Here is a 19,667-nt window from a genome sequence, read left to right on the forward strand (position 1 = left end):
TTGAACGTTAAAAATGCAAAAATATAGCCGTAGATGTAATTGACTTTGAATCAGATGCAAATCAGAAATGGAATAAACGCACAAAAATACACAGTTGCATCCAAAACGTTTCACTCTGGTGGCAATTTTGTGTTAAAATCATGCAAAAATGGTGGTGCAGACAGCAGGACTCTTTCCATTTAGATCCAGGATACTTAAGCTTTTTAAGCATGCTGATGAACATAGAAGTTCCTTCTTTTCCTGAAACCCAAACCAGATGTTCAGTGAGCTGGTCAAAAGAAAATCGTAGCAAGAGGCCCTCTGTCGACATGCATTGATTTTAGTAGTTAGTTGATCTAACAACAGAGAACATTCTCAGAACTTTGGCAAACGTTCTGGTGAGGTTCTCTTGAACGTTCTTTCAGTAACATTAATAGAATGTTTAAAGTTATCTGGTCTTTAATAATGTTTTCAAAATGTTAGCACAAAAATGGTATGTATGTATACAATCTTTCATGGATTTTTCGTTTTCGTTGGACGCTTATCTTACTACTTTTGAACGTTCAGGGAAATGTTCCCATGATGTTTGCAAAATGGATGGCATTCAGAAGCAACGTTTTTACATAACTTAATTATCCAAATGTATATATATTTTGTTAGCTTGCAGTGTTGAGAGCTGGAGTTGGAATTAGGGCAAGCGGTTTGATTCTTATTTTAAAGCAAAAATTTAGTCAAAGGAAATAAAAAGTAGGTGACAATATCTCTTTTGTTGAATGACCAAATACCAACTAACGTAATCTGGAGAGATTTTAATCTTTTCAGATAAACATATTGCCACTTAAACCCCTTGTTTAGTAGGGTCAAACGTGTTTACTGAACTGAAAAGGCCTGCAAAGCTCTGTTAGGGACATTATGCAAGACGCGAGCTCTAGTACTGTTGATCAGCTGTTATATTTACAATCATGGCGACCAATTAGATTCTGCTCGAATATGGCTAAAGATTATGCTTTTTATTCTTAACAATTTGTCTTAATTGAGCATTATCCCTTTATGTTATTATATAGAATTTACATTTTGTGTACCAATTAAATAAATTTTGTGTACTCAAAGAAAGCTTGAGTATGTAGAGTTATCTTGTGCTGCTTACAGAATAACACATTATTCATTATTATGGTGTAGTTCATCTTGTGCTCAGAATCAGATTACTTGGAGATATTTTTGGACTTTAGTGATCAATCATGTACCTTAAAGGACGTTTTGATGGTCTAGGCTTAGATCTTCATAAATCTTTATGATAGCATGTATGCGGCATTCTCAACTTTGAATGTATGAAATGTTAGCTGAGGTATTTCTGGAGGTTTACACACAACCCGATATGCATTTGCTGAACACAGGATCAATGCTAATTCAGTATTGATGGAAATCTAAAAATTCCCTCCTGCCTAACGTGAGGACATTCTCAAGCCCGTGTAACGTGATCTAAGGGATATTTTCTCTTGTAACATGACCAATTTTGTGACTTTTTTCTCAGTTTTCTGTACTGCATGTGCGTAGAGTCTCTCCTGTTATTTCTCATGGTTTCTCTTTTTTAGAAAAGTTGTTGTATATGGCATTTAACAACCTCTAATATCTGTCAAGAACTTTAATATTGATCTACTTAACCAAAATAATCACCATGGTGCTAGACCTTGAGAAAGGTCCCTTTTTTCGGAGGGACTGTCTGTGTGTCAGTTCATCACATGAAAGTTGTAGACATAAATAGCAGTTGCGCTTGTTGTGTGCTATAAAAAAAGATTCAAGGTTTTACTTTTTTTTTTTAAAGGGGTCATATGATGTTGCTAAAAAGATCATTATTTTGTGTAGTTGGTGTAATGCGATGTGTTCATGTGGTTTAAGGTTAAAAAAACACATTATTTTCCACATACTTTACATTATTGTTTCTCCTCTATGCCCCGGCTTTCTGAAACTTATCGTTTTTTTACAAAGCTCATCATTCTGAAAAAGCGAGGTGTGCTGTGACTGGCCAGCTATCCAGTGCGTTGTGATTGGCTGGATGCCTCAAGCGTGTGATGAAAATGTTACGCCCCTCACCATACTGTGATGTATGTCCCGGAGCGATCACACAAAACCAGTAAAACTCATTACAAACGAGGCATTTGTAGCATCCAGTAGGGACATAATTACTGATTATAATGACTTGTACTGTCTTTTTACACATTGCATTGCGTTTCGTGCTGTGTAAACGTAAAACCATGACTGCATTTGTGATCGTAGAAACGACAAACAACAAGCGCTACTCTACACTGCTCAAAACACACGTTTGAGTCATCAGTGGCAAATTATTTTAATATGAAAACGTACTTACAGGCTGTGAGTCAGTATTATTTATCAAAACACCAGCATTGTAGGCTACTCTCCCAGGAAACAGACCTTGTCCTCCGTAAAATGCGCTGCACACATCTGAATATTTGGGTTGAACTGTTCTGGAACAGAGTTGAAATACAACTTAACCACTGATTTCTAGTTGTGTCCTCTTTTGGAAGGCCAAACAAAGTAGTTTTGCTTTCACAAGGAAACACACAGCATCTCCAAGACATGGCGCCGACGGCAGCATAAATAAAGTTATGCCTTCTTTCTTTGCATGAACAAGTTATGCAAATCTTCCCACATAGTGACGTATATATGTGGGGGCGTCTTTAATTGAGGCGTTTTAGGAGGGCGTGGACGAGTCTTAACTTTTATAAAAAATATCTCTTTGGGTTTGAGACTTCAGTTTTTGCAACTTTAGGGCACTTATCTATTCACGAACAGCTTGTAACACTCCAAAGAGAAATGCAAACTTGACATCGCATCATATGACCCCTTTAACTACACTACTGGCTCAGCCGTTTTACCGCATGAAAAAAAACACTCCACAATGACACAATTTCCTATGCAATACCATCTGTTCCTAATTTCTGAAGGCAAGTCAGATGTACATCAGATTAATAGATTATTATTATTATTATTATTCAAGATATATTGAAAATAATAAAAAGCTTATTAATAACCTGTTTATTAATAATAGCATATTTAAGATATATTGACTTTAATAAAACAGGCTTTTTATTTTTAATTGACTTGTGACGAGACAAACTGCATAAAATATTAGGGCTAGTTTTTTATCTTGAATATTTGAAGACAGCATTATTATTATTATTATTATTATTATTATTATTATTATTATTTAAGATAAAAGGTTTTATCTCAAGTAGTTTCTTTTTCAATGAATAAAACTCCCAAAATAACGTTATAATGTGCAGAACACATATCAACACATAACTATTACAACAATATATAAATAAATGAAAATGCTGAAACTATCACAGATGATGCCATAATAACGTTCTGACTGTACAATGTCCCCATAGTATGATTTGTGATAGTTTTATGGCCTTTGGGCAAAGGGATACTCTGCTCATTAGTTATGAAGCTCCACCCATTTTTGCTGACAGAGTGTGTGTAAAGCATCAACAGCCCTGCCTCCTGTACTGCTGTTGCCATAACAAACAATGTGGAATGCAGAAAGCAGGAAGTGGATTTTTTTTTTCTTCTGACATGTGTCCCAAATCGACAGTTTGTTGACATTATGAAATTATGTTTAATTTTAGAAAAAGTGAAGTGCAGTGGATGTTTTGAATGGATGATATTAATGATGGTGAAATCCAGTGAATTGAAGGCTTTACACAAAGATATGTTCTTTCATGTTTGTGTTGTTTATTTGGTATCTTTTTATAGTGGTACCAGCCTAACCTGCTTTCACAGTCACCCTGAGGAAGAGCATCAGTCACATGAAGCACTGCCCATATAACCAATCACTGTTTTCCCTTTTTTTGTCCACAGAGCAGAGAAGACAGAAGTACTGAGTGATGACCTTCTTATGGTGAATATTTGAATATTTTGTCCTTCCTTGACTTGATCCTGACTATGAATGACTGCACAAATCACCTAAAATTCCCCCCAGGTCACCAATGTTATTTTAGTATTATGTGTGTACTATTAAAGTTTTTATTAACATTTTAATTAGCTTTTTACATTTTTTTTTGTCACTTTAATTTTCCTTTCTTTGTTTTAAATTTCACTATTTAGGTTTGATTTATCTTTTTATTTTATTTTTTGTATTTTTAGTGTTTAAGTATTTTTATATTTTAGTTTGTATTTATTTCCAGTTAGTAATTTTAGTGCTTTAACTGTTCTAATACTGTATTTATATTTTATATCAGCTTAATTTAAATGAAAAAAATATTTTTAATAGCTTTCGTTTAGGTCAACAATAATATAATCACCCTAGAAGTCACTGAATTTTTATTTTTGCTAATTTCAGGTGCTAAGCATTACTTAGTACACACTAGGGCTGCAAAATAATGGTTAAACTGATAATCACGATTATTTTGATTAAAATTATAATCACGATTATTAATAACGATTATTCTATCCTCCTGAAAAAAAAACTGCTTAAACCAGCCTAAATTTAGCTGGTTTAAGCTGGTCTCCCACCTTGGTCAAGCTGGTTTTAGCTGGTTGTTCCAGCTGGTCTCCCAGCCTGACCAGCTAAGGAAGTGGTCAAAACCCCTTTAAAACCACCCTTCTGACCAGCAAAGACCGGGCTGGATGACCAACTAAAATCAGTCAACCTGCTTAGGCTGTTTTTAGGGTTTTTTTATTTTTATTTTTTTTATTCAGCAGGGAAATGCAATAACATTTCATGTGTCCTTTAACCCACCTCCAGTGACTATACACTGACTTCATTTAACCAACTATGATAATACAAAACTCATGGTTTTGGTTAGTGTTTTGTCATCTGTATTTGCATTACATTTTCTAAGTGACAATTTGTTCGCAAATGGGAAAAAGCCACTCAGATGGCACAGTAAATTTGCTCAAAGATCGTTAGTACACACTGAAAACTAACATTGCCATGCCATTTTCAACACGAAAACTGGTAAAAACTTTAGAAACTCTTAATATAAGTTCCAACAATTCCAATTTATGTACATTTTTCCCCATTGTACTGTCACAGGTAGGAAAAGCGGATTTATTCCTCACACAATAGATCCATTATTGAAACTCGGTGAAAGTTAGATCATGGCACATTTGGTAACACAAACAGTACAAATGGGTTGTGAAGAAACACACATTGTCTATATGACTCTTTCATGTAAGAAGAATATCGCTGTGGAGAGATGGCTAAGCTTGTTGCGCCATCAGTGAGTGCACACAGGGTTGCCAGATTGCACAAATTAAATAAAACACCGGACAGAAAGTGTATCCTTAAAGGAGAAAAGCTCTGTTTTGGGGATTAAAGCTCTTCACATCTGGCAACCACAAGCATGAACCCTAGTAAGACTTGTTAGCAATGCAAGATAACGCAAATGCCAAATTAAAAACACCTTTCAGGATAAATAACGAGCCGGCCAATATCGTGACGATTATTTATAATTAATCGAGAAAGGTGGATATTGTTATCGAGATTAAAATACGATTAATCGTGCATCCCTAGTACACACCTTTACATTTACATTGTCATTTAGCAGATGCTTTTATCCAAAGCGACTTACAAATGAGGACAATGGAAGCAATCAAAAACAACAAAAGAGCAATGATATACAAGTGCTATAACAACTCTCAGTTAGCTTAAACGCAGTACACGTAGCAAGGGCTTTTAAATAATATAATAAATAAAAAAAACAGATAGAATAGAAAAAGAATAGAGCAAGCTAGTGTTAGAGGTCTTTTTATATAATTGTACAATAAATGAAAAGAAAATAGATAGAATACAAAAAGATTAGAAAGGTAGTTTAGATTCTGTTTTTTTAAGAATAGAATTAGAATAGTGAGTGCTAAAGTTAGAGGGTCAAATAAAGATGGAAGAGATGTGTTTTAAGCCGATTCTTAAAGATGGCTAAGGACTCAGCTGCTCGGATTGAGTTGGGCAGGTCATTCCACCAAGAGGGAACATTTCATTTAAAAGTCCCTTGAAGTGACTTTGTGCTTCTTTGGGATGACACAATCAAGCGACGTTCACTTGCAGAACGCAAGCTTCTAGAGGGCACATAAGTCTGAAGTAATGAATTTAGGTAAAGGGGTGCAGAGCCAGTGGTGGTTTTGTATGCAAACATCAATGCCTTGAATTTCATGCAAGCAGCTATTGGTAGCCAGTGCAAATTGATAAACAGAGGAGTGACGTGTATTCTTTTCGGCTCATTAAAAATTAATCTTGCTGCCGCGTTCTGGATTAATTGTAAAGGCTTGATAGAACTGGCTGGAAGACCTGCCAAGAGAGCGTTGCAATAGTCCAGCCTGGACAGAACAAGAGCTTGAGCAATGTGGTCTGAGAAAGTTAGCTGATCATCAATCATAACTCCAAGGTTTCTGGCTGTTTTTGAAGGAGTTATGGTTGATGTGCCTAACTTGATGGTGAAATTGTGATGAAATGATGGGTTTGCTGGAACCACAAGTAGTTCTGTCTTGGCAAGGTTGAGTTGAAGGTGATGGTCCTTCATCCAGCAAGAAATGTCTGTTAGACAAGCTGAGATGCGACCAGCTACCGATGGATCATCAGGATGGAATGAGAGGTAGAGCTGAGTGTCATCAGCATAGCAATGGTATGAAAAGCCATGTTTCTGAATGACAATTGAATGGCTTCAACAACTGAGAGCAAGGCAGTCTCAGTTGAATGTCCACTTCTGAAGCCAGATTGGTTGCTGTCAAGGAGGTTGTTCTATGTGAGAAAGGCAGAGACTTGGTTGAATACAGCTCGTTCAAGTGTTTTTGCAATGAAAGGAAGAAGGGAAACTGGTCTGTAGTTCTCTAAAAGAGATGGGTTGAGGGTGGGTTTCTTAAGTAGTGAAGTTATACGAGCCTTTCTAAATGATGAGGAGAAAACACCAGTGTGGAGGGATATGTTAATGATGTGAGTGAGTGCAGGTACAACTGCAGGAGAAATGGCTTGAAGGAGATGAGATGGAATAGGATCAAGCAGACAAGTAGTAGGATGATTAGAAAGGATGAGTTTTGAGACTTCTGTCTCAGAGAGTGAAGAGAAGGATGTGAATAAGTGTATGTTTGCTGGTGAGATGTGCTTGATGGATTGTGGTGTGGAAAATTGTGCACTGATGTTTTTAATTTTATTAATGAAAAACGTGGCAAAGTCGTCAGCTATTAGAGATGAAGCAGGAGGGGGAGGAGGAGGACAAAGGAGTGAGGAAAATGTTGTTTTAAAAAGCATGCGAGAGTTAGACGAATTGATAATTTTGTTATGGTAGTATGTCCTTTTAGCAGTGGAGACATTAGCAGAGAAGGAAGAGAGGAGTGACTGATACACATTGAGGTCAGTAGTATTTTTGGATTTGCGCCACACCCTTTCAGCAGCTCTAAGCTTAGAACGATGTTCGCGTAGAACATGAGATAACCAAGGGGCTGAAGGAGTGGTACGGGCTGGCCTGGAAGACAAGGGGCAAACAGTGTCTAAACAAGATGTAAGAGTGGAGCAGAAAGTATCTGTAGCACTGTTAGCATCAAAAGATGTTAATAGTTTAGGGGGAGGAAGCGAAGATGAAACCATTGCAGATAGCTGGGAGGGTGAGAGTGAGCATAGGTTACATCGAAGTATGACATGTGGAGGAGTAAGTGATGTGTCAGGAACCATGTTGAGGTTAAGAGTGAGGAGGAAGTGATCTGAGGTGTGCAGTGGAGTAACCAGTACATGATCAGTGGAGCAGTGTCATGTGAAAATAAGGTCCAGTTGGTTGCCTGATTTGTGAATAGCAGTAGTTGACACTCGGTTGAGATCAAAAGAGGCAAGCAGAGTGTGGAAGTCAGCAGATAGAGGTTTATCTAGGTGGATGTTGAAATCTCCAAGCATAACTAGGGGAGTACCATCCTCAGGAAACGTTGAGAGCAGCACATCTAATTCATACAAAAAGTTACCTAGTGGTCCTGGGGGTCGATAGACAACTACAAAATGTATTTTAAGAGGGTAGGTAACAGTAACAGAAGGAGATTCAAAGGAGCTGTTGATACCCAAAGAAGGTAAAGGATTAAATTTCCAATCATTAGAGATGAGCAGACCAGTACCTCCACCTCTTCCAGCCAAACGGGGGGAGTGGGAAAATGAGAAAATATTGGAGAGTGCTGCAGGTGTAGCAGTGTCCTCTGGTTTGATCCAGGTCTCTGTCAGGGCCATGAGATTAAGCTTTGAATGACTAATAATAGAAGTAATGAAATCGGCTTTATTTACAGCAGACTGGCAATTCCAGAGACCAACAGAAAAAGAAAGTAGTGGCAAAGTGTGCAGGTTGTTAAGATTGCACTGCCTACATTGTGTGATGCGTGGTTTGCGAGTGGTAGTGATAGTAGGGATCTGGAAACACAGTAAGAATTGGTTATAAAAACTGAAACAGAAGTGAAACAAGTAGAAGAAGAAAAAGATTAATCAAAACAATACTTATATCCCTTGCTGGTGTCCCTGCCCGGTGGAGTCGCACGGTAGAGTCAATGGTCTTTACACTATTCGGTCTTCACACGAGGAGGGCTTAACAGGAGGGCTGCCGCAGTATACTAACCTTTTTTTTATACCCAGACAAAACGGAAATTGAATTCAGCTGAACACACTTTACTGTTTATCACAACAAAGGTCTAAGCAAGCACACGACACTGACAACGTATGTGATAGAGTACGAGACCAAACGCAGCACGTCTCAACACAGTAAACAAACAAGCGTTTCCTAGCAATGACACCTGCGCTAAACCCTAATGAGACAAGAAATAAATCCACTTACGATCTGCTTTAAACTTCAGCTGATTTAACTGCTTCTCTCAAAGGGTATTTCTTTACACTGTCTTTTGCTAGCGCTTGAACACACTTTACAGTTCATCACAACAAAGGTCTAAGCAAGCGCACAACACTGACAACGTATGCCTTTAAGAAATTAATAACAAGAGTATTATGTTTTATTTCATGGCTTGCTTGAATACTTGATTCTGATTGTTCAATCACTGCATTCTGCTGTCACATATTTTTGCATAATGAATTTAAACTATATAATTGCCAAACAATTTCCTACAATATGCAAGGCATTTCATGTCTTTCCACAGCCTTTTTTCCCATACATATCATCACAAAACAACATTTATACATCAATATTTAATATTGAAATGTATTTATTTGTTAAGTAGTTGTGCAATAAGCAGGATAATGTGCAGTAAACTGGTCAAAAATATAATGTTTTACAGACTAGCTGATTGTAGATGATCCTTTATATATCTTCTGTGTGTATTCATATTAATCACAATACTGGACATGTATAAAGAATTAGCCATGACAAAGCAGATATTGTGCTCTAGTATGACTTTAGCTCTTATTTAGTGTTAATCTTGAGCTTCTCTTATCATCTCCTTTGCTTTCTGTTACACTCGGTGAGTATTTCAGTTGACCTTTGGTCCTTTACATTCATCTTCTTCTTTCTCACAATCGCTCCTCTTTCACACTCCTCCCTGTTCCTTTTTTCTGACTAGTTGTAGATAACAGGAAAGCAACTGACTGTCTGAATCTAACTGATTTTAATATTTCTGACACCTGTTTGCATGAGTATGAGTGCAACTATGGCTGTTATAAACAAAGGAAAGGCTAAAATAGCTAAAAAAGCACCAAGCCCTAGCAACTTTATGTAAACGCTGGTAATTATGCATATAAATCTAAAAATATGTAATTTGCTGCATGACACCCAAAATCTTCCAAAGCAAACACTCACTCTAAAAACAAAACAAATCAGCCTAATCTGTCACTACCTCATTGTTTAAAAAGCACCACATGTTGAAACATGCCTGTGCGAAACACTGTACAGCTGAAGGGAAATCATTGAAGCTCGACGGACTCTCGCCAGAGCTTTATATGCTGCTCCTTCACCTTCATTCATGCATTCCTTGTCCAAGGGTCAAAGTTTAACTGCCTGATTGCTCTGTGACTTACGCTGCCTCGGCTTTGCAGGAGGGAAAAGAAGCATGATAATGGGCCATACACTCCCTTTTGAAATGAGTCAGAGAGAGATGTTTCCTGGCTTTTGAAGGCCTGCCAGGTTAAAAGGCAGCGGTGTTGGCAGATGGCCCCTGTCAGAGCTGTACTGCGGCTGGTTTCTCTGGTCGTGGTTGGAGTTTTTGTGAACCAGCGTTGGGGAGTAACACAGCTAGCTGAACTACATTTTTCATTAGCTGGTTTCAAAACAGGAAAGTTTTTTTCTACTAATGAGCTGCTTTTTCCAACCAACAGATCATCACTAAATGCTGTTTTTGTGTGTGTGTGTGTGTGTGTGTGTGTGTGTGTGGTTTTTGTCACATTGTGTTGCATAGAAATGAAGCAATAATCATGCACTCTCCTAAAATATATTGTCTTATGTTTATAGTATCGGAAAGTCCCATTCATTTTAGTTTGGATGATTCATGTGAATAAACTGGAGAATTTTTTTTTTCGCAGATTAATTTCATTACAGATCAGGGTTTTATAAACCTAAAACAACAACTGAAATAAAAGTTAAATGTTAAAACTAATAAATAACAGTTAATACAAACTATATAGACATATTTACAAAAAAAAACGAATTAAAATTACATAAACACAACAATCGTAATTGTATTAAGAAAACTGAAATACAAGGATATATATATTTTTATTTGTAATTTATCTAATTTGTCTAATAAACACTATTAAACTATTATGGTAATCAATGATACTTAACGCTGGTCTGCATTTTAAGTCTGGTTTCATAGAAAATCCTGCTGTTGCAATTTATTTAACTGGGAGTGTAGTCTAGTTTTATTGGTTGTATTATTGTATAAATATATCTGATAAAAGTTTCTAACCATGTCCTAATATGTCAACCTAATTGCCTTTTTTTTCCAAAAAATAAATGAGATCATCTATATCTGAGGAAATATATCATCTGTTATGTCAGATGAAACTGTCATATAACTATGTGATGTATTGTCCCCTTAAATAGCGTCTACTGTCGTGTGGTCGTTTGTTGGTTGCAGTGTTGCCGTCTACGCTTCTATAAGAATAACTTGAGTGTGGTTTATATTATGAGCAGCTTGTCAGACGACAGTTTTAAAGTCAATAAGATCTTCACAGTCAGTACTGTGTAAATCACTCCAGCGGAGTTTCGACCCCTGCAGGGTGAGTGCTACCACAGGCTGGTATGGCCTCGTCATCATTTCCTGTTTGTCTCAAATTGTTGACTTGCTTGGAAGCAGAACATCTGTAATGCAGCTCTTTTCCTCTTCATTTTTCCCTTTTCCTCATTCCATTAACATACCCGGATCTTACACCTGATCACTTGTTTTTTGGAAAATGATTGGGGAGGTTACATTTTTAAATGCAATATTTAAGATTTGTGTGTGCATGTGAGTATGTGTGTGTGTGTGTGTGTGTGTGTGTGTGTGTGTGTGTGTGTGTGTGTGTGTGTGTGTGTGTTTCTGATATATATATACATACAGATATATCGATTTTTTTGCAGTGCTGCAAACTGCCAAATTGTGACAAGACTGCAGACAGCTCTAATTCAGTGCCCGTGTTTGAAGCATTATTTGATTGGCATAATTCCTTTAGTGTATCAGGTGCTGAAACAACACAGATAGTGTGTGCAGAATAAACAGTGCACATACAAACAGAGTTTAGGTTGCATTTATTGGTTGCTTTTCTGAATCTTGTGTCTTTGTAGTGAGCTTATATAAAAATGTTTTAGATTCAGAAAAAAAAATCACTACTATGAGATAAAAAAAAGAGCAGTCACCTCACGCGGAGACTTTCAGTTCCACTGCGACTGTCTGAAGCTATTTGAGGGACTGTCAGGCACACTTTTAGGAGTCGGCTTTTGTGCATACATGTGAGAAAGAAATCTGCTAGAAAACAATCAGCCAGTTTGGCAGCTTTCTGTGCCAGCTGTAAGAAGACAGATTGTGGATTGTGCACAAACTGAAAACAGACCTCAGTTCCATTTTGGATCCAAACTGGCCAAATTTTCTTCACCTTAAAAAGTAACTTAAAAAGATTTGCATTCCAAATATAAAGTTCCTTCATTCATAAATGTGTTAAAGGTGAAGGGGATTTAGTTAACATGAAAAGAGGGGTTTGAGGAAGAAAAGAATCAGATCAGATAGGAGGGGAGGTGAGAACTGAAAATACATTTGACAGAGTTTCTCATCCATTATAAGATGTAGATGAACAGCCAGCTGGTCTCTAAATGTAGGCCATTTGTATGTGCTAAAGTGCATTTCAGTGATCAGCATTGCTCAGATAGTTCCTCACACTTACTGTAGCTTTACTTCTTTAACCATATTGTCCACTTTAAAAGCTTTTCCAATCCAGGCTCGTCTGCATGGTCTGTGTTTATGACTGCAGGTCATGAGTCTAGAACTGATGGCCAACTCAATGAAGAAACAACCAGAAAGCTCAATTTTCCTGCTTTTCCCAGAGAAAATCATATTTTTCGTAATAACACATCCACATTTTCATATTCCATATTAGCATATTGTGCAATGGTTTTTTTAACATTGATAATAATAAGTGTTTCTTGAGCAGCGAATCAGCATATTCGAATGATTTCTGAAGGATCATGTGACACTGAAGAATTCAGCTTTAATATCAGAGGAATACATTACATTTTAAAAGATATTAAATGATGTTTTGGTGAGCATAAGTGACTTGTTCTGGTGTCTTCGTCATGCTTTTTAACCAGCTTAACCCAAAGGACTTCCTTTATAAATCAGTGTTGGATGAATACTTCCACCAGTTTTGCTGGTCAACAGCATGGCTATGTTGGCACAGAGGCAATGTAAACCAGATCATGCCGGTCTAACCTGGTCCGTTCAACAGGGTTATGATGAGGATGGTTTTTAAAAAGTTGCATGATGATTGTGAGACAGCCACCAGACCCAAAACGGTCCTTTAATACCAGAATCACAGTGCAGATGAAATCAATGAAGAGGCACATTTACAAGAACGGGAAACTCAAAAGGGTGTTAGGACATACAATACTTTGCAAAAGTGACTCAAGTGACTAAGCTTTGCAGGAAATGCAGAACAGGTGTGCATGTAGCCATGATCATTAGTGTGCTGAATGGAACTTTTGATGATGGAACTGGGAATCGATGGACTTCAAATCAAATGTGCGCATTATATTACAGATTGAGCGGCGCCTTGAAAATGTGCGACTGGTCTCTCATAATGCGCACAAGAGGATGGTCATGTGTCTGCAGGGTAACGTGGGCTCAGATGTGGAGAAGAGACATGTAAGTAACAGCTGCTTTTACATTTATAAATCCCTCCGTAGTACACATTTCTGAAATGATTTTTTTATTGCTCTTAGAAAAAGCTTCCTCTCACAGCCCTTTCACAGTCCATGCTGGACGGAGGAAGTCAGCTCGGCGATGAGTCTCTCATCGGGTGAGCTTATAAACTCTTTGACTCTTTGACAGACATGTATCCTCCAGAACCATCCCATGATCTGTTCCATCTGACCTGTGATTAGTACCCATTATGAGAGAAATTTGAACGCTCACTCTTTTCTGAGTCAAACAGAGAGGCGCGTTCAGGAACTGTTTCTGTGGTCTCATTAGCCATGTGACCAAACATCTCTGAATCATCTGTTATGTCAGGCAGTCAGTGTATTTACGGACCTGATCTGTGAAAATATAGAGTGGAAGCATCATTGTTACCCAACAATATTTCTTCGTCCAGAGAAATTCATAATAGAGTGATGTAACATATTAAATTATTATTGTTCATAATGGAAAATGTGACTTCAGGCTGCTTGATGATGATTGGTTGATAGTGATAGATTAGCAAGAGTACATTGTTTTTTGGATTATACTAGTTGTGTTTGATGTGATTTTATGGAATATAATACAACCAAGATAGTTATTACCCATGTTTTAATTTATTCAGCATCTTATTTGACCAAAAATGGCAAAAATGCAATGTTTTGTTGTAAATTTATTTTAAAAGACTGATTAAATTATTTAACGTCTTATGAATTCAATAAAATAGTAAAATAGTTGAGTTGCACACAAAATAGTTTATTTATTTTAAATATAAGTGACTTGTGAAATATTATTAAATCATAAACACAGAATTTGGAAAAATAAAACTGAAAACACAGAGTATATTTTGCATTGGGAAATAATATTATTAAAAACACAGAATGCAGAAAAGAAAACAAAACATGGAAAACACAGAATATGTGAATAAACAAAACCAATTTCACGAGGCCGTAAATTAAACCTTTGCTTATTCTGTGGAGTTAATGTGTAAACAAACAAGTTGTGGTTACATTCATTCTCAAGGTCTAACAAACACGTGGAATGCATTTCATTCACCATTAATTGTTCAAAATGAATATGTTCGAATGATATGGGAAAAGTATTGTGATAATATTTTTACGAGCCAATATGCCCAGCCCTATTATCTAGGATCTGTTTAGCATGACCAGACAGCATGTGTCCTTTGTGTGTTTGTATCTACAGGAAGATGATGGAAGTGTGTGGAGAAGCTGAAAGCAAACTGGCCTTTGAGCAGAGCCAACATGAAGTTCAGCTGGAGAGAGATGTTCTCGAGCCTCTCAGCCAACTGGCGGAGGTACGTGAAGCCAAAGACATGCTAATAACCTGCTTTTTAAACATGCACTGTAGGTTACATCTCTGTTTTTGTGCTTGGGTGGATATTCCTAACATTCTGAAGCAGAGGAAACATTTAGCCAAGCTTGTGTTGGATTTTGATTCTGCAAAAGCCAGGTGTGTATATATGCTACCGATTTAGGGTCATTACGATTATATTTTATTTTTATTAATACTTTTTCTTAAGCTAGGATGCATTAAATTGACCAAAGATTTGTAATGTTGCAAACAATTTTTTTTTTTAAGAAATGCTGTTCTTTTGAACTTCATCAAGAGATTCTGATTACGATTTTGATAATAATAAATGTTTCTTGAGCATTAAATCAGCATATAAAAAATATTTCAGAAAAAATCATGTGACTGAAGATTGGAGTAATATTCAGATTTGATCACAGGAATAAATTATTACTTTTTATTTTTTTGATAAAAAAAATGCATCATTGCTGAGCATAAAAAACGTTGCTCTGAATAATAATGAAAATACTTTAAACTCTGATAATACAGGTATCAGCAGGCCACAAAGGCGTATCCATCAGCTGCAAATGCTCAAGCAATGGCTGCCAAAGTTGACACACTTAAAGAGGAGATGGATGAAGCTCAGAACAAAATGGAAATATGCAAGGTATGGATATGTGTCTGATTTTATTGTGGTTTCTGGGCAACCTTCAGTAGCACATTCAATCTAGTTTGATCTCTTTTTGTATTTAGGATCAACTGGCAGCAGACATGTACAGCTTTTCCTCCAAGGAAGGAGAATATGCTCGCTATTACGTGTTGGTAAGTCATTTCTAAGACGAATGATGTCTGATAATGTTCGATTTATGCTGGAATGATGAATTTAACTTGCAAATAAGGAACCAGAATGACCTTTAATTATAACACTGATCATCATTAATAAGCCGGTCAAAGGTTGATGGTATTCATAGGTCTTCCTACTATACAATAGTAGCATATCCGGTCAGTGGAGTTAACTTCAATGAATAAAGCTATTGTTTATATACTATATTTTACAGTATATAGGTAATTATTAGATCATTCAGTCACAAAATTTTTGTCTTCTCAAACAGAAATAGAAAAAGTGTGAAGTTTTTGTGTGTTTGTCTTGACAGTTGTTAGAAGCTCAAGCTGAATACCACAGAAGAGCTCTGGCGTCCATCGAGAGTGTCCTGCCCAGCATACAGTCCCAGCAAGGTGGGATATTTTCCCTTCACTTCCTGGACAGTCCTGCACTGAGCATCTGCTGGATTAATGAGAGAGAGAGAGAGAGAGAGAGAGAGAGAGAGCATGTCTGGGTCACATTCACCCTAAAAACAAAAGACTATATATTGCATAAATAAATTATGGCTTTTTTTTGCATTTGTGACATTTATTGTCATAACAATGAAGCACTTTTTTCTTTAAAATTCTTATTAGTGTAATGTTAAACAACCTGATTTGTCAATACTGTCATTTGTTTAGACACTTTAGATTTTTTTACAGTAATAGAAAAATAGATATTTTATTTATTTTCAATAAATGTGTATTTACAATATTTATAGAACATGTTTGGTTGTGTGTGTCTATGTTTTTAGACAAAATAATCATATTGTTAATTTATATTTATTTTTTATTTTATAAAAACTTTATATTATTTTCTATATAGATAGTTTTTTTTTTTTTGTGACCCAGCATGTTTTTGACAGATTTTATGAGATCTGGCTAGTCATCAAGCTATGAATCATTCTTTTTCTTTCAAAGCTTCCTGTTCACACTGTAAATTATCCCGACTTACAGAATCTGTGTTCCACACACCCACCTAGTGATGATCCTTAAATGTTTCCTGCCATCACTCAAATCATTCTCACTTCATCTGACATAGATAAATGGACAGAGAAGCCAGCGTTTGGCACGGCTCTGGAAGAACATCTGAAACGCACTAACAGAGAGATCGCTCTGCCCATCGAGGCCTGCATTATGATGCTACTGGAAACCGGCATGCAGGAAGAGGTATCTGACACTGTGAAACAACACATGAGATGACAAGACGTGTTGGTTTCAAGTGAATGCACATTGTTACTGCATACACAATGGCGGATAGTTGTCATTTTCAGGGAAGTGGTCAATATTTCTGCCTTACGAATATTTTGCGAAGGGCACTTTTGTACAGATCCAGTTTTAAATGGTTGAATGATATTTATTTGACATGCATTTCAAAAATAAAGTTGCATAGTTGTCAGAATCCATATAAAAGAGGGGCTGCAAGTTAACATTTTATGTTATTAATATCAAGCTTTAAAAACCTGCCTGTAGTTGCGTGTGTTGATCTTCTCAATATTTGTCTTTTATTCCTTTTGTCTCAGGATGGATGGATGGATGCATAGACATAGGTGGAAGGATAGATGATGGATAGATGAGTGGGTAAATGATAAATAGATGAAGGATGGGTGGATGGACAGAGATGAATGGATGGACAGATGGATATAGATGATGAATGGATGAGTGGGTAGATGATAGATAGAGGATAAATAAATGATGCATGGATGATAGATAATGGATGGATGGGTGGGTAGATGATGGATGGATGGACAGATGGATAGATGTTTAGATGGATGGATGGATGGATGGATGTAGATGATGAATGAATGGTGGAGATGATAAATAGATAATGGATGGATGATCGATGTATGGACAGATGGATAGATGTTTGGATGGATGGATGATAGATGATGAATGAATGGTGGAGATGATAAATAGATAATGGATGGATGATCGATGTATGGACAGATGGACAGATGGATAGATGTTTAGATGGATGGATGGATGGATGGATGTAGATGATGAATGAATGGTGGAGATGATAAATAGATAATGGATGGATGATCGATGTATGGAAAGATGGATAGATGTTTGGATGGATGGATGATAGATGATGAATGAATGGTGGAGATGATAAATAGATAATGGATGGATGATCGATGGATGGACAGATGGATAGATGTTTGGATGGATGGATGATAGATGATGAATGAATGGTGGAGATGATACATAGATAATGGATGGATGATCGATGGATGGGTGGATAGATGATAGATAAATGATAAATGGATGGCTAGGTGGATTAATGATAGGTAGATGATAAAGAAATGATGGATAGACAGATGGTTAGATGGTTGGATGGATGGATGGATGAATGAAGGGGTGGGTGGATAGATGATAGATGGATGTGTAGATGATAGTTGAGGATTTCTGAGAGTGACACTGTAGCAGTATATCTGTGTTAGAGGCGTCTACTGATTCACTTCTGCTTTTTGGTTATAGCCAGACTAATAATAGCAGTGAAACGAAACAGTCATTTCCCTGTGAAACCATCACTGACACATATGAAAACAGCCTTTTCAGTCATTTTTTTATACATAAGGATCTCAGTTTATACTGTACTGCACGTTGCAAAGCTCTTGTGTGTTCTCCACATTTCTTTTGGTGCCAGGGTTTGTTCCGTATCGCTGCTGGAGCGTCTAAACTGAAGAAGTTAAAGGCGGCACTGGACTGTTCCACTTCCCAACTGGAGGAGTTTTACTCTGACCCTCACGCTGTAGCCGGTACAAGCCATTTTTCACAAATGAAACTGTAGAAGGATGCAGTTTGTTTGCAGCTAGTTCTTAGCATTTCTGCATTTAGAATGACTCCCAAAACTGAAAGTGAGACTATATTTCTTTGATTTTAAACCATGTTTGGTTGTATTGGTGATTATAAAACCAGAATTTTGCTGCTGATCTATTTTGAAACCTTGACGTTTTCAGTTCTGTTCACCAAATTGAAGAGTACCACAGTTATGGCCAAACATTTGAATCCACTTATATTCTGATTTCACTTTGCATGTCATGTTAAAACAAAAATTGGTGGTTTTCAAACCCATTTGATGTTGGTTTTGTTTTTCCGTGATTATTTAGGAGCCCTCAAATCTTACCTGAGAGAGCTGCCTGAACCTCTGATGACCTACCAGCTGTATGAAGAGTGGATCCAAGCCTCAAAGTAAAGCACATTCACATACTCTACATCAATGTCCATGTGACTTCAGTGCCTCTGTATTCAGAAGAAAATATAGGTTTTTTAGTGAGTCTCACCAAATCTTGAACATTTGGTTAAAAACTTGCATGACTAACTTAGGTGTAAGCATAAAACCATATTAGCAAACAAACAATGAATTGCAAAGAGATTAGCTTTGTAGAGCAACTAATATAGTAATTCTGTATCAATCATAATTTCTCAAAACCAGCATCATTTACATGCTTCAGTTCAAGATATACCACCAAAAGTTTGCGGTTGGCAACGTTTTTAATTGTTTTTGAAAGAAGTCTCTTATGTTTAACAAGGCTGCATTTATTTGATAATTTTAGTTCTAACCCTAAATGCAAAATAAAGTGTCACTTCCTGTAAAGAAAAGGCCATGAAAAATGACACCCATGCTAATATTATGCTGATTAAAAAGTGTGAATTTAAGAAATGATATGGATGAAGATGTTTCATGTTTTAAACTCATCACTCATATGAAAAGTGATTAAATGTACTTGTTTTTCAGTTTTTGTTGTGTAGGTACAGCTGAAGCCATTTATGAGATTCTTGTGTCATATATCTGTTTTCCTCTTGTTTTCTCTGGTCTGCAGTGTCTCTGACCCTGATAAGAGGCTTCAGGCGCTGTGGGTGGTATGTGACATGTTACCAAAGGCCAACAAGTCCAACTTTAGGTTTGCTTGTTACTACACTAAACTAACTTTTAACATCGACCTATTGTGATCGTAACCAGCTAGTCTGTGTCTGTGAAGGTACCTGGTGAAGTTTCTTGCCAAGCTTGCTCTAGAAAGTGACGTAAATAAGATGACAGCGAGCAACATCAGCATCGTACTGGGACCCAATTTACTGTGGGCCAAGACAGAGGGGTGAGATACAAACTCAAAAGCAATCCACTCACATAATAATAACCATAAAACTTCTCAAATTGCATA

The 19,667-nt window shown here is 36.8% G+C and overlaps 1 protein-coding gene across 3 annotated transcripts in view; it reads left to right on the top strand.

Moving 5' to 3' along the window:
• arhgap17b (Rho GTPase activating protein 17b) overlaps window positions 1–19,667 on the top strand; it is a 35,454-nt gene that overhangs the window by 1,763 nt on the left and 14,024 nt on the right. For all 3 annotated transcript variants that reach the window (XM_042729915.1, XM_042729925.1, XM_042729921.1), the window contains exons 2-14: window positions 3,862–3,901; window positions 13,198–13,302; window positions 13,380–13,456; window positions 14,536–14,647; window positions 14,726–14,802; window positions 15,190–15,307; window positions 15,394–15,462; window positions 15,795–15,876; window positions 16,544–16,671; window positions 18,152–18,263; window positions 18,615–18,696; window positions 19,329–19,409; window positions 19,488–19,601. In XM_042729915.1, coding sequence (XP_042585849.1) covers window positions 3,862–3,901; window positions 13,198–13,302; window positions 13,380–13,456; window positions 14,536–14,647; window positions 14,726–14,802; window positions 15,190–15,307; window positions 15,394–15,462; window positions 15,795–15,876; window positions 16,544–16,671; window positions 18,152–18,263; window positions 18,615–18,696; window positions 19,329–19,409; window positions 19,488–19,601 — 1,197 coding nt within the window. The remainder of the gene's footprint in view (window positions 1–3,861; window positions 3,902–13,197; window positions 13,303–13,379; window positions 13,457–14,535; window positions 14,648–14,725; window positions 14,803–15,189; window positions 15,308–15,393; window positions 15,463–15,794; window positions 15,877–16,543; window positions 16,672–18,151; window positions 18,264–18,614; window positions 18,697–19,328; window positions 19,410–19,487; window positions 19,602–19,667) is intronic.

This window comes from Cyprinus carpio, chromosome A3 (assembly GCF_018340385.1).
Source record: "Cyprinus carpio isolate SPL01 chromosome A3, ASM1834038v1, whole genome shotgun sequence".
Classification (NCBI taxonomy): Eukaryota; Metazoa; Chordata; class Actinopteri; order Cypriniformes; family Cyprinidae; genus Cyprinus; species Cyprinus carpio.